The sequence below is a fragment of the Salmo salar genome, chromosome ssa18, assembly GCF_905237065.1.
Source record: "Salmo salar chromosome ssa18, Ssal_v3.1, whole genome shotgun sequence".
Lineage (NCBI taxonomy): Eukaryota > Metazoa > Chordata > Actinopteri > Salmoniformes > Salmonidae > Salmo > Salmo salar.
Window position 1 is genome coordinate 70,410,995 of NC_059459.1, and position 13,819 is coordinate 70,424,813.

Here is a 13,819-nt window from a genome sequence, read left to right on the forward strand (position 1 = left end):
AATCAACATGCCTCAATCAAAACTGTACAGCCAGAAGTACAGAAAAGAGTTGAAGTCTGTACCTGAATTTAAAGGGTGGCTGAAGCCAGTAATTGGGGAAGATTCTCAGGCATACTGTGCGTACTGCAAATCAGATATGCTTGCAAAAATGTATGACATCAAAAAACATTGTGCTACAGCAAAGCATATAAATAAATCAAAACCGTACAACCACACAATGCAGTCTACATTACCACAGTTGGTTAAGAAAGTGGATAACTGTAAAAGCGCAGAAGCTGCAATGGCCATTGCGGAGCATTGTTCCCTGCTAGCATGCGACCATTTAGGTATGGTTTGCAAAGCTTCCTTTTCAGATTCTGTGGCAGCAACAAACTTCCAAATGCAACGCACCAAGTGCACAGAAATGATTAGGGGAGTACTGGCTCCTTATTTTCTCAAAAGGGTAACATCAGATGTGGGGGATGAGAAGTTCATTCTCCTTTTGGATGAGTCCACTGATGTCAGTGTCTCGAAATACCTGGGTGTGGTGATTCGGTATTTCAGTGCTAAAAAAAGAACCGTTGTGTCCACATTTCTCGGGCTGGTTGAATTGGAGCGGGGTGATGCCAGATCAATAGCAAAGGTGGTAGTTGAGTTTCTTGAGAAGTGTAACCTTAAAAAAGAGAATCTTCAGGGTATTGGCACTGATAATGTGTCCGTGATGACTGGGGTGCACAACGGGGTGCACAAGATTTTAAAGGAAGAATGTGCATTGCCCAATTTGGTACTCATCCGCTGTGTGTGCCATTCTTTACAATTGGCTGTCAGTGCAGCATCCAAAGAAACCATCCCTGGGAGTGTTGAGTACAGGGAAACCTACAACTGGTTTTCCATTTCCCCAAAATGGCGCGAGGTGTACAAAGCAGTGTATGCCACCATTAATTGTAGCCAGATACTCCTGCAGATCACCAAAGTGTGTGCCACACGTTGGCTATCGATTGAGCCTGCGGTAACTCGTACATTGAGCCAGTGGGAAGAACTGAAACTCCACTTTGAGGTGACCAAGGCCAGTGAGCATTGCTACATGGCGGATGTGCTCCACGCCATGTACGTAGACAAGACCAACTATGTCTTCCTGGCATTCTTGAAATCAATCCTGTCTGACGTACAAGTTGCAGTGAAGTCATTTGAGTGAGAGCAAACAGATCCTGTCAAGCTTTTGGACAATCTGGTACACCTCTTAACATCAATTTGCAGCAGAGTAGTCAACCCTATGGCAAAAATTGAGGTCCTGAAGGATGCTATTGATGGACATCTCAGTCCATCACCATACCTTCGGTACCTTTTCGAGAGCACGGTGTATCAACTCAGTCGTGCGCCAGAGGACAAAAAGGTCATTTGGAGACGGTGCATCAACTACATTGTTGCTTTAAGCAAGGAGCTGCAAGCAAGGCTTCCAGACAACCTTGAAGCCTTGAGAAACATGGCCTTGTTCAGTGTTAAGGAAACGCTAAAGCACAATAAAGGCACCACTGAAATTATTAAAGTAGCTGAGCTACTGGGATACCAGCCCCAAACAATTGCTAAAATTGTTTCCCAATGGAGAAACAGCCATCTGTTTAGGTGGGACTCAACTGAAAATACTGTCCAGTTTTGGAGTGAAGTCAATAACTGCACGGACTCTTCCCGGGTGAAATCCATTTGAAGAACTGTGCAAAGCTGTACTCGCTGCCATCTCCTTGCCACACTCAAATGCGGAGGTTGAACGGCTGTTCAGCCAAATGAGTATGGTCAAGTCAAAGTTAAGAAATAGAAAGTCACTGCACACTCAACTCCATACTCCTGGTGCGGTATGGACTGAAGCTGGCTGGTGATACCTGTTACCAGCATAAACTACCAAGTGAAGTTCAGCAGCAGTTTGGCACCACAGCAGCATACAGCTTTAAGGCCACCCCATCCTCTACCGCTGGTTCCAGCTCCGTGACAATGCAGTTGGACAGTGAAGATGAAGAGGATTTCCTTGCCAATCTATGATTCATCATATTTACAGTACGTATGCAAGGAGTGGACTTTCTGGACCTGGCGAAGACACACAGCTGATGGTGGCAGTGGGTACTGCAGTGTGTGCGAAAACATTGGCAATATCTGGAGGAAACCATTGAGCACCTAGCCAGCCAAGCAGCACAACAATCTGGAGAGAGCTGGAGAGAGATGCCTAGCGCACACATCATTATTTGAGTTAAGTTGCTTGTTCAATAAGATAGCATATCTTGTTATTAGCCTGTACCTATAATTGTTGATCAGTTAGGTAGCATGTTAACTACCAATACACTGCTTAAAACTATAATTGTTCAGAATGTGTAGGTTTATTAGTTGAAAATAAATAAAATGTAATTGTTCAATAATGTGTAATTGTTTAATAATTCAATGCGTTTAAAAAAATATCTGATCATATAAAATGTGTTGTGTTTATATTACTTATACAAATAAAAATATATGATTCTAAACTAACAAATGTCAAATCATATTTTTCGCCGAGATGGCCAGTCAATTTGAGTAACGTTATTGTGTATTCTACGTAATGACGCAGTTTTACGTTATTACGTAATGACATCATCATGCAATGACATCACAACGTCATTTAGCAACTTTTAGCAACAAATCGACCTGCCTCTAGCAACTTCCCCTGAAAATGAGTTGGCAACACTGGCTGCCTACTGTCTCGACTGTACAACACACACTCCCCTCCGGTTCGCCCCTTCCTTCCAATGACGGTACATGAAGTTCCTTCCCCGCCACCACTCACTAACTCACAACAGCAGCCTGCCTCATATGCCTGACTGCCTGGTACTTAACAGCAGCCTGCCTCAAATGCCTGACTGCCTGGTACTCAACAGCAGCCTGCCTCATATGCCTGACTGCCTGGTACTCAACAGCAGCCTGCCTCATATGCCTGACTGCCTGGTACTCAACAGCAGCCTGCCTCATATGCCTGACTGCCTGGTACTCAACAGCAGCCTGCCTCATATGCCTGACTGCCTGGTACTCAACAGCAGCTGGTCACAGTGAAATGAATAGATTATAAAAAAAGATAAATGCCATGGTGGCCGCAGTGCAATTTAGAAGTAGCCCCAAAACCCGCAACCCGTGACCAATATATGCTCACCTGTGACATCGTTTTCAAAGTAGAACAATGTACAGGAAAACCGCGAACATGGCAATCCTTAAAACATGTTCAACTACGTAAGACAATGGAGTCTAGGTCATGCCTTTAGATTTTGAGAACATTTTAATTTAACCTCTATGGGCTAGGTGGGACGCTAGTGGTGCACTCCATCAACAGCAGGTGCATTTCAAGAGCGGCAAATTTGAATCCAAATAAATGTCAAAATTCAAATTTTTCAAACATACAACTATTTTACACCCTTTGAAAGATAAACATCTCCTTAATCTAACCACGTTTTACGATTTCAAAAAGGTTTTACGGCAAAAGCATAAATTTAGAGTATGTTAGGACAGTACATTTACAAGAGTTGTGTGTAATGTTTTGTCAATTCAAAGACAGGGTCACCAAAACCATAAAACCAGCTAAAATGATGCACTAACCTTTTACAATCTCCATCAGATGACACTCCTAGGACATTATGTTAGACAATGCATGCATTTTTAGTTCTATCAAGTTCATATTTATATCCAAAAACAACGTTTTACTATGGCATTGATGTTGAGGAAATCGTTTCCCTCCAATAACCGGCAGTCAATTCAACACCACAAATTAAATAATTAAAATTAGAAAACATTGGTAAAATATTATATTGTCATTTAAAGAATTATAGATTTACATCTCTTGAACGCAATCAACTTGCCAGATTTAAAAATAACCTTACTGGGAAATCACACTTTGCAATAATCTGAGCACTGCGCCCAGAAAAATACGCGTTGCGATACAGACTAGACGTCATGTTGGGGAGATCTAAAATCGAAAATACTATGTAAATAATCCATTACCTTTGATTCTCTTCATCAGATGTCACTTCCAGGTATCACAGGTCCATAACGAATGTAGTTTTGTTCAAAAAAGCTCATCATTTATGTCCAAAAATCTCCGTCTTGTTAGCACATGATCTAAGCCAGCCGGACTTCTCGTCATGAACGAGGGGAAAAAATATATTTACGTTCGTTCAAACATGTCAAACGTTGTATAGCAGAAATCATTAGGGCCTTTTTTAACCAGAACATGAATAATATTCAAGGTGGACGAATGCATACTCTTTTATAACGTATTGGAACGAGGGTACCCAACATGAACTCGCGCCAGGTGTCTAATGGGCCATCATCGTTCCATGGCTCTTGTTCGGTCAGATCTCCCTCCAGAAGACTCAAAACACTTTGTAAAGGCTGGTGACATCTAGTGGAAGCAATAGGAAGTGCCAAAATATTCCTCAGCCCCTGTGTTTTTCAATGGGATAGGTTTAAAGGTAATACAACACATCAGGTATCCACTTCCTGTCAGAAAATGTCTCAGGGTTTTGCCTGCCAAATGAGTTCTGTTATACTCACAGACACCATTCAAAGAGTTTTAGAAAATTTAGGGTGTTTTCTATCCATATGTAATAAGTATATGCATATTCTAGTTACTGGGTAGGAGTGGTAACCAGATTAAATCGGGTATGTTTTTTTATCCAGCCGTGACAATACTGCCCCCTAGCCCTAACAGGTTTTAAGGAAGAATTTGTCACTTCTCTCAATGGCCGTGTTCGAGAGCATCAAAACGACTGCAGGTGACTACCGACTGACTGATCTACAAATCACCTCATCATAAAGAACGACTCGTTATTATTTGTAGATCAGTCAGTCACAATTTATCCATGATATACATTGCGTTTTTGATCCTCTTGAACACGGCCCTTTGACTTCTCAAACCGCAAAATCAGCCTGGTCTGCGTGGTCTGTTTCGCAATCGTTCCCGGTAGTCTCACAATGTTGCACCTCTGGGTTTAGAAACTCTGTGGTGTACTATTGTTCTGAGACTTGCAAATGAGTGACATCCTAGTAACGCATTTAGAGAATTTAGTCATTGAGGTTTCTGACTGAACCCTCTGTGAGCGCCCTGACTCTCCACCATGGCATCCCGTGTCACTGTTGGCCAAACTCTCCATATCTCTAAGTGACATGCCAAGGGATGGTCTCTCACATGGTTTTGCATAAAGGTTTTGAAGTAAAGCTGGCATCATAAGGGATGTTAGATTTAGTTCATCTCCATGTTCATATTCCTTAACTTTTGATCAAAGAATACTCTTTCTGTTATAGACCATGGACCCCAGAGTGGAGAGAAACCGGTAAGTGGGAGAGGTTTGTAGGAGGGGTTATTATGATGGAGGGTAATGGATCTATATTGTGTATGAACTCTCAAAGACTCGTTGCTTTTGTCTGAAATGGATAGATGAGTAACTAACACTGTATTTGTGTGTGTTCTGCACATTCGTATTTATGTTTGTGTGTTTATGTGTGTGTGTCTTTCAGGACGTCAGTTCAGTGTATCAGATCTTCACTGATGAGGTGCTTGGTTCAGGACAGTTTGGAGTGGTGTATAGAGGTGGGTTTGACATCACTATAGATACGATACACTAGAAGATATACTTTCTATACCGTTACCTGTTAGGAACATTTAGTTCCTTCTATTCAGATTATATAGTGTATTATCATTGTATTAGATGGCTAGCTGAGAGTCTACTCTCGTCCCCAGGCACCCACAGACAGTCTGGTCACCCTGTGGCCATCAAGGTCATCGACAAAACCCGTTTCCCTACCAAACAGGAGAGACAGTTGAGGAACGAGCAGGCAATTCTACAGGTGAAGGTTCTAGATCTGTGTTTGGATGGTTCCCGAGTGGCACAGCGGTCTAAGGCACTGCATCTCAGTGCTTAAGGCGTCACTACAGACACCCTGGTTCGAATCCAGGCTGTTTCATAACTGGCCGTGATTGAGAGTCCCATAGGGCGGTGCACAATTGGTCCAGTGTCATCTGGGTTTGGCCGGTGTAGGCCGTCATTGTAAATAAGAATTTGTTCTTAACTGATTTGCCCAGTTCAATGAAGGTTAAATAAATAAACAATCCATTGTGTGTGTCCAGAATCTGTCTCACCTGGGTATAGTTCTACTGGAGGGCATGTTTGAGACCCTGGAGCATGTCTTCGTTGTCATGGAGAAGCTCCATGGAGACATGCTGGAGATGATTCTGTCCAATGAAAAGGGCCGTCTGCCAGAGCGCACGACACGCTTCCTGGTTACACAGGTACTGGTCACGTAGCAAGGGAACACAGATTATTTCTTCAACGGTCTGCGGTACTGAAGTAGTTCTGGGGAAAAGTAGTACTTTTGTAATACTTGTCTGTCATCATTTGCTGCGTATGCCACTCTGTAAAATCACTTCAAAGATTCCATTGATTTCTAAATCACTTGATTTTGATCTTTGTTGACTCACAGACTTGTGTGTGTAGATTCTAGAGGCCCTGCGCTACCTGCACTTCAAACACATCGCTCACTGTGACCTGAAACCTGAGAATGTATTGGTGGCCTCCCCAGATCCCTTCCCTCAGGTTGGTGTGTGTGCGTGTACACTTGTCAATCTCCCTCAATTTGTCTGTGAGACTCTACTTGGTTAATAATCCTTCAAACATCAGACTTTACAGTGACTCCTCTCCTCCTTCCTCTCAGGTTAAGCTGTGTGACTTTGGCTTCGCCCGCATAATCGGCGAGAAGTCTTTCCGCCGCTCAGTGGTGGGCACGCCGGCCTACCTGGCGCCCGAGGTCATCAGTATCCATGGTTACAACCGTTCGCTGGACATGTGGGCTGTGGGCGTGGTCCTGTACGTCAGCCTGAGCGGAACGTTCCCCTTCAACGAGGATGAGGACATCAGTCAGCAGATCACCAACGCTGCCTTCATGTTCCCCCGTCTGCTCTGGTCTAACATCTCACTAGAGGGTAAGTCTGCTCTGGTCTAACATCTCACTAGAGGGTAAGTCTGCTCTGGTCTAACATCTCACTAGAGGGTAAGTCTGCTCTGGTCTAACATCTCACTAGAGGGTAAGTCTGCTCTGGTCTAACATCTCACTAGAGGGTAAGTCTGCTCTGGTCTAACATCTCACTAGAGGGTAAGTCTGTACCCTGTCTGCCCTGGTCTAACATCTCACTAGAGGGTAAGTCTGCCCTGGTCTAACATGTCACTAGAGGGTAAGTCTGTTCTCAGCCTGCCCTGGTCTAACATCTCACTAGAGGGTAAGTCTGTACCCTGTCTGCCCTGGTCTAACATGTCACCAAAGGGTAAGTCTGTACCCTGCCTGCCCTGGTCTAACATGTCACTAGAGGGTAAGTCTGTACCCTGTCTGCCCTGGTCTAACATGTCACTAGAGGGTAAGTCTGTTCTCAGCCTGCCCTGGTCTAACATGTCACTAGAGGGTAAGTCTGTTCTCAGCCTGCCCTGGTCTAACATGTCACTAGAGGGTGAGCAGAGTTTTCCCCTAGTGTTTTGTCAAAGGTGGGGAGCAGAGGCCAATGAATCAGCATTTAGGGCTGACATTGCCTCTCTCTCACTCTCTCCCTCCATCTCTCTCTCTCTCTCTCTTTCTCTCTATCTCTCCCTCTCTGTAGCGGTGAGTCTGATCAACAACCTTCTCCAGGTGTCAGTGAGACGTAGGTTCAGTGTGGGGAAGGCCCTGGGACACCCCTGGCTACAGGTAAGAGATCTCAACCTGTATGAATGGACAATCACTGACAGGCTGGGGGGTTATTTAGGATACTGTGTGAAGAGGTAGGGATTCAGATGTTTTCTGAAGATGCCAAGAACTCTGCTCTCCTAGCGTCATAGGGAAGCTTGTTCCACCATTGCTGTATCAGGACAGAGAAGGGATTTGACTGGGCTGAGCGGGAACTGACCACCCATAGGGGTGGGAGGATCAAGAGACCCTAGCCATAACTCTAACACTTACCCTAACCCTATCCCAACCCTTCTCCTAACCCTTTACCATAACCCTATTCTTAACCATGACCTTAACTCCCCAGGACTTCCAGTTGTGGTGTGACCTGAGGGAGTTTGAGCAGAGGATGGGCTGCCAGTACCTGACCCATGAGGGAGACGAGGACCACTGGAGACTCCACGCCCAGGAGAGGGGTCTGCTCTTCCCTTCTCACCTCCCCTGGACCCCCGGGCACGACAACAGCCTGTGACCCTAGGCCCAAAGGTGAAAGGTCAATGGCCGGACAAGATGGCTACTGGACTACTGGTGTGTTTCAGTGGTGACCAGCAAAAACAAAAGGAATTCTGATGAACTGTTAAAGAAGCACACAGCGACCTAAGCTTTTTTGTATGGACAAAAGTCTTAAAAAGATATATGATCACTGTGATTTTTTGCCATGATACTCCTATACTGCCTGCGTCTGAGTGATGGAAGCCAGGAGAACAGGCCGTGGCTCGGGTGGCTGAAGTCCTTGATGATCTTTTTGGCCTTCCTGTGACACCTGGTGTTGTAGGTGTCCTGGAGGGCATGCAGTGTGCATCCAATGGTGCGTTGTGCTGAGCGTACCACCCTCTGTAGAGCCTTGCGGTCAGCGGCAGTGTGGTTGCCGTCCCAGGCCGTGATGCGGCCCGACAGTATGCTCTCGATACCCCTGTCCACTTGATGGTGCTGTTCACCAAACAATAAACAGCATTGCTAATCTCTTGGCTCGACACTCAGTAATTTTTTATCAAATATTTGCAAATGTATGGTGTTTAAAATCCTCTATATAGAGTGAAAGTAGATACATTTAACTGGTGCTATTGTTTAGGTGGTTAATATTAAAGGCTCTAAAAGGGTTTAAATCTAGGTTGTCTTTCTTTCTGTCTTTTCCTCTCTATCGCTCTCTCCTCCCCCCTTCCCTCTAACCCCGCCCTCTGGCAAAACCCCTCCCACAACCTCTTCTGAGAAAACGTAACTGATCGGTCTCATCTCTCTCTCCAGAGGAGTCATGCCCATAGGGGCCACAGATTTGTCCTGTTTAATTTTTGTTGTTGTTTCTCTGTAATAATACTAGCCGCCTAACGATTTTATAAAGTTGAATTTAGCTAGCCCAGATAGGTTCCCAACCTCATAGCTAGCTACTAAGAAGCTACTATATAGTAGCTAGCTTACTAAGAAGCTACTATATAGTAGCTAGCTTATAGTAGCTAGCTTGTCTAACTATAGTATATTAGCTGGCATGCCTGCTGGCAAGGTTGGTAGACTTTAGAAAAGCAAGGAATAACTAAAGGTACTAAATAATTCCTTTCAATCTTATGCCCAGATTTTAGAAGAGATGCAGAGAAGCGTATTTAGTTTCTTTATAAAAAGAAGCACCAGTCTGGAGGATACAGACAGCTTAAGAGTTATGCTTAAATATGTAGAAAAATTGACATTTAAAAAAAATAGAATTAAACATAACGAGTGTGGCTCTAGATTTCAGGAAAAAGCTTACTCGGGTGTTTGAAAAATGCTAAATTCTCCAACATCTGGACTGGCAGCCTAGCTCCCTCCAGAACTCCCTCAAGCCTCCTCATGTACTTTGTTCCCCCTTAGATTTTTGGGCTGCAAGACGCACGCACGCACGCACGCACGCACACAGAGCTCTGCAGTGGAGGACAGTGAGAGGATCTTTACTGATCTGATCCGATCCATTGAGAGAAGGCGCCCCCGAGGTGAAGGAGCTGATCAGACCTACTCCCAGGAGAAGGCTGAAGTGAGTCGAGTTGAAGAACTCCTGAAGTAACTGGAGCAGGAGGTGGCTGAGCTGAGGAGGAGAGACGCTGAGCTGGAACAGCTCTCACACACAGAGGATCACATCCATTTCCTCCAGGTAACTTACTAAATTGACGTCGTTACATGAAAACTAGAGGCTACATCTATCCATAGTGAAGATATACAGTTTCTTAATCATCTGCTTTCTACCTCTCTCTATCTCCCCCCCCCCCCACACTCTCTCTCTTTCTTTTTCTACAGAGTTATCAGTCTCTCCAGTCCCAGTGTATCTTCAGACTTACCCAGTATCGTTGTTTGTCCTCTTCAGTACTTCAGAGCTGTGAGTAAGTCTGTGTCTGAGCTGAGAGAGAAACTAGAAGACCTCCTGAAAGGAGAATGGACCAATATCTCCACTACAGGTGGGTTGAAAATAATTCTTAAATAATGCTAAATAATAAGTTATGTACTTTAACAAATCCATATTTCTATACATTTGTAATATGGTATGGTGATAATAACATGCACTCTCTTTGTGAATGTGTTTGTGTGTCTGTAGTGAAAACAGTGGATGTTTTACTGCCTCCAGAACCCAAGACCAGAGAACAGTTCTTAAAATGTGGGTCTGTTTATCACAGAGATACATTCAATTGTTCTATTTAATTTTGTGCTCTTTATCCTGAAGTAACTAACAGTGTCTATTTACTGACACTCCTCACAAACCCTAAAATATATTAATGTAAATATATAGCAATAGTAGATATAGTCAGACTAGTTAGCTGCTTATCTGATTCTCATATTGCTCGAATCTCTACTCTGCTATAATCAGAGACAGGGCAGTATTTGACTTAACAATCCCACTTTATTTGAAGTGCATTTTCTGAAAGCTTCATAAAGCCTTCATATTGGCTTCATAAGCGCTACATAGATGCTTCACATATTATCTATAACCGTAATGTGGTATAACTTAGTGACATAACCATACATTTATTTGTTCACATATATTAATCTATTATAGACCATAAAATACGGTTATAGATGATTTGTGACCCATTTATGCAGTGCATATGAAGCATTCATAAGATGCACTTCAAATACAGTGGGACCAAGTTAACTTATTGTTCTATCTGTCTCCCATCATTGGTCTCTGCTCTTCTCCTAGACTCCTGTCAGCTCACACTGGACACAAACACAGCACACAAACACCTCATCCTGTCTGAGGAGAACAGAAAGGTGACATATACAAGACAACCCCATCCATATCCTGACCATCCAGAAAGATTCACTGGGTGTTCTCAGGTGCTGTGTAGAGAGGGTCTGTCTGGCCGCTGTTACTGGGAGGTTGAGAGGAGTGTCCAGTATGTTCATACAGCAGTCTCCTATAAAGACGTCATTAGAGGGTCAGCTAAAGACTCCTTATTCTGGCTAAATGAAAAGTCCTGGAGTTTAAACTGCACAAGTAATGATTATAGTTTCTACCACAATACTGTTATGACTAAAGTATTAGGCCCTCTGTCCTCCAGTGTAGGAGTGTACCTGAATCACAAGGCAGGTATTCTGCCCTTCTACAGCGTCTCTTCTGATACAATGACCCTCCTCCACAGAGCCAAGACAACATTCACTCAGCCCCTCTATCCTGGGATTATGCTTTGGCGTACTACTGCAGAGCTGTGTAAACTGTGGTAGAAATCCCCATGCTTTTTTTCCCTCAAAGATTTGATATTTAGCTATATAATTCCTTCACTGTTGCTCTTTAGAGATTGAAGGAATTAAATATATTTTGATAAAACTATGTTTTAATCTTATACTGCATGTTCAAATTCATCAAGTGTTTCTGACACAATGACCCTCCATAGAGTTCAGACAAGATTCAGTCAGCCCCTCTATAAGGAGTCTGGGGTTTGTTATCAGCACACTAATGATACTTCAGAGCTGTGTGAACTGTGGTAGAGGTCACCACACGAGAGTGAAGCTTTATAATGCTCATTTTTGATTGGATCTTTAGATATTTATTGACTTTACTGTTGTAATCTCAGATTCATCACAATATATTTTCAGTTTCATGTCAAAAGCTGAATATTGTTAATCATCACTAATTATTATCTATGTACTGTATGTCAATTAATCAATATAGGGTCCTTGGTATTAATCTCAGTTGTTTTCCTACTATCATGTAATGTGCTGTAATACGTATTTAGGTGAGAATCCTAAACTCTACTCCGAGTTACATTTTCACTTATTCATGCATTGATGTCAATAGGAGACATAGTGAACATTTGGCTGAAGTGGAAGTTAGGATTTTCCCCTAACATCATTGGATAGATTTCATTGGGATAGTTTGCTCTTAGGTTGCACATACTGCTTGATCAACCATCATGAACCTGACCAGCTGATGGGGCTGTTTACCAAACAATAAACAGTATTGCTAATCTGTAGATCTGACACTCAGTAACTCAGTAATTAGCTACATTTTCTATGAAATCTTTGGAGATGTAAGGTGTTTATAATCCACTATTGTAGTGAAAAATAGATCAAGTAACTGATACTACTGTTCAGGGGCTTGATAATAAAGGGTTTAAAACTCTTGTCTATCTCTCTCTCTTACTCTCTCTGTTTCTTATTAAGGTGTGAACTTAACTCGGTGTGATTGGCTATAGCGTTCATTGAATTACGTCTAAAATGTTTGTTCGTTTTGTAAATTCTAATTTCCCCCTTTAGTCAGAGCTAATTATTTATGTCTCACTCTCTCACTCTCTCTCAATTCAATTCAGGGCTTTATTGGCATGGGAAACATATGTTTACATTGCCAAAGCAAGTGAAATAGATAAACAAAAGCGAAATAAACAATCAGAAATTAACAGTAAACATTTGTAGGGTTAAAGTTGATTTTGGGGGTCTTCTAAAGAACCCCACTATTGATTATGTTGTTATTAATTTGCTTACGTGCCATTGTATTTATGCTCACTGTATAGCTGATTATTAAGGCCTCTGTCTGTGTCTAGCTCTCTGCTAAAACCCGCAGCCTTGCATCTGTGAGAAATGGTGAGAAAAGGGACTGTGTGTGATAGAGAGACAGCTTCTGTTTTTCTCTGAAACTAGGGTAGATTTGCATACCGCTGAGACCGGTTCTCAGAAACCTTGTGTTAAGAATAACTTGTTTTTTTAGCTGCTTATGCAGGGTTTGACATAGGAGATCATACCATAAGGTTTGATCTCGGGTATATAAGATGCCGTCTTTCTTTTGGTTCGGGGCAGAACTCAGGAGAGACATCAGTTGTATGTCTGATCTTTGACTTCTGTCTACAGCTGTATTTTGATAAAAATTGTTATGATTTATAAGTGCACGTTTTGAGTGCTCCTTATTTGTTAAGTAAATAACGGAGCCCAGAATAGTGGTACCAACACATTACACTCACAAATGTTTCAGATGAATACAGACATTTCAAATGTCATATTATGGCTTTGTACATTGATTAAAATAGTTAAAGTACAAAAGTGAAAATAAATAAACATAAATATGGGTTGTATTTGGTGTTTGTTCTTCACTGGTTGCCCTTTTCTTGTTTCAACAGGTTACAAATCTTGCTACTGTGATAGCATACTTTGGTGTTTCACCTAATACAGTGGTTCCCAAACTTTTTATAGTCCTGTACCCCTTCAAACATTCAACCTCAGGCTGCGTACCCCCTCTAGCACCAGGGTCAGCGCACTCTCAAATGTAGTTTTTTGCCATCATTGTAAGCCTGCCACACACACACTATACAATACATTTATTACATTTTAAAGCGAGAGCAAAACTCTTGACAAATGACAATTGTTTTTTTTTAAACGAATGCAAAAGTCATTTTCGTTTAAACTTTCCCAGCAACCTGTCACGCCCTGACCTGAGAGAGACGGCTTATTTCTCTATTTTGTTAGGTCAGGGTGTGGGGTGGGCAGTCTGTGTTATATTCCTATGTTGTCTTTTTCTTTGATTGGCCTAGTATGGTTTCCAATCAGAGGCAGCTGTCTATCGTTGTCTCTGATTGGGAATCATACTTAGGCAGCCCTTTTTCCCTCCTTCTGTGTGGGATCTTGTTTTTGCATAGCT

The 13,819-nt window shown here is 42.6% G+C and overlaps 2 protein-coding genes across 3 annotated transcripts in view; both read left to right on the top strand.

The window, feature by feature from the left end:
* The window catches only part of LOC106578015 (serine/threonine-protein kinase D3), a 27,628-nt gene extending 18,931 nt beyond the window's left edge, over positions 1–8,697 (top strand). The window contains exons 12-19 of one of the 2 annotated variants that reach the window (XM_014156546.2): positions 5,290–5,318; positions 5,503–5,575; positions 5,726–5,832; positions 6,113–6,274; positions 6,480–6,578; positions 6,697–6,964; positions 7,631–7,716; positions 8,042–8,697. In XM_014156546.2, the coding sequence (XP_014012021.1) occupies positions 5,290–5,318; positions 5,503–5,575; positions 5,726–5,832; positions 6,113–6,274; positions 6,480–6,578; positions 6,697–6,964; positions 7,631–7,716; positions 8,042–8,206 (989 nt within the window). In that variant the 3' untranslated portion in view covers positions 8,207–8,697. The remainder of the gene's footprint in view (positions 1–5,289; positions 5,319–5,502; positions 5,576–5,725; positions 5,833–6,112; positions 6,275–6,479; positions 6,579–6,696; positions 6,965–7,630; positions 7,717–8,041) is intronic. The other variant, XM_045700495.1, reaches the window with a different exon arrangement.
* On the top strand, positions 8,540–12,318 carry LOC106578031 (tripartite motif-containing protein 16). Its single transcript, XM_045700600.1, has 5 exons — positions 8,540–8,630; positions 9,793–9,850; positions 9,994–10,151; positions 10,289–10,348; positions 10,892–12,318. The coding sequence occupies exons 1-5, from the start codon at positions 8,540–8,542 to the stop codon at positions 11,413–11,415; spliced, it is 891 nt and encodes a 296-aa protein (XP_045556556.1). The 3' UTR covers positions 11,416–12,318.
* Positions 12,319–13,819: the final 1,501 nt, after the last annotated feature.

Bases quoted from the DNA above. Each gene is read 5' to 3' on its own strand.
- LOC106578031 (XM_045700600.1), top strand. From the start codon at position 8,540: ATGGTGCGTTGTGCTGAGCGTACCACCCTCTGTAGAGCCTTGCGGTCA. The intron at 9,851-9,993 runs GTAACTTACTAA...CTTTTTCTACAG, and splicing joins ATCACATCCATTTCCTCCAG to AGTTATCAGTCTCTCCAGTC. The intron at 10,349-10,891 runs GTGGGTCTGTTT...CTCTTCTCCTAG, and splicing joins CAGAGAACAGTTCTTAAAAT to ACTCCTGTCAGCTCACACTG.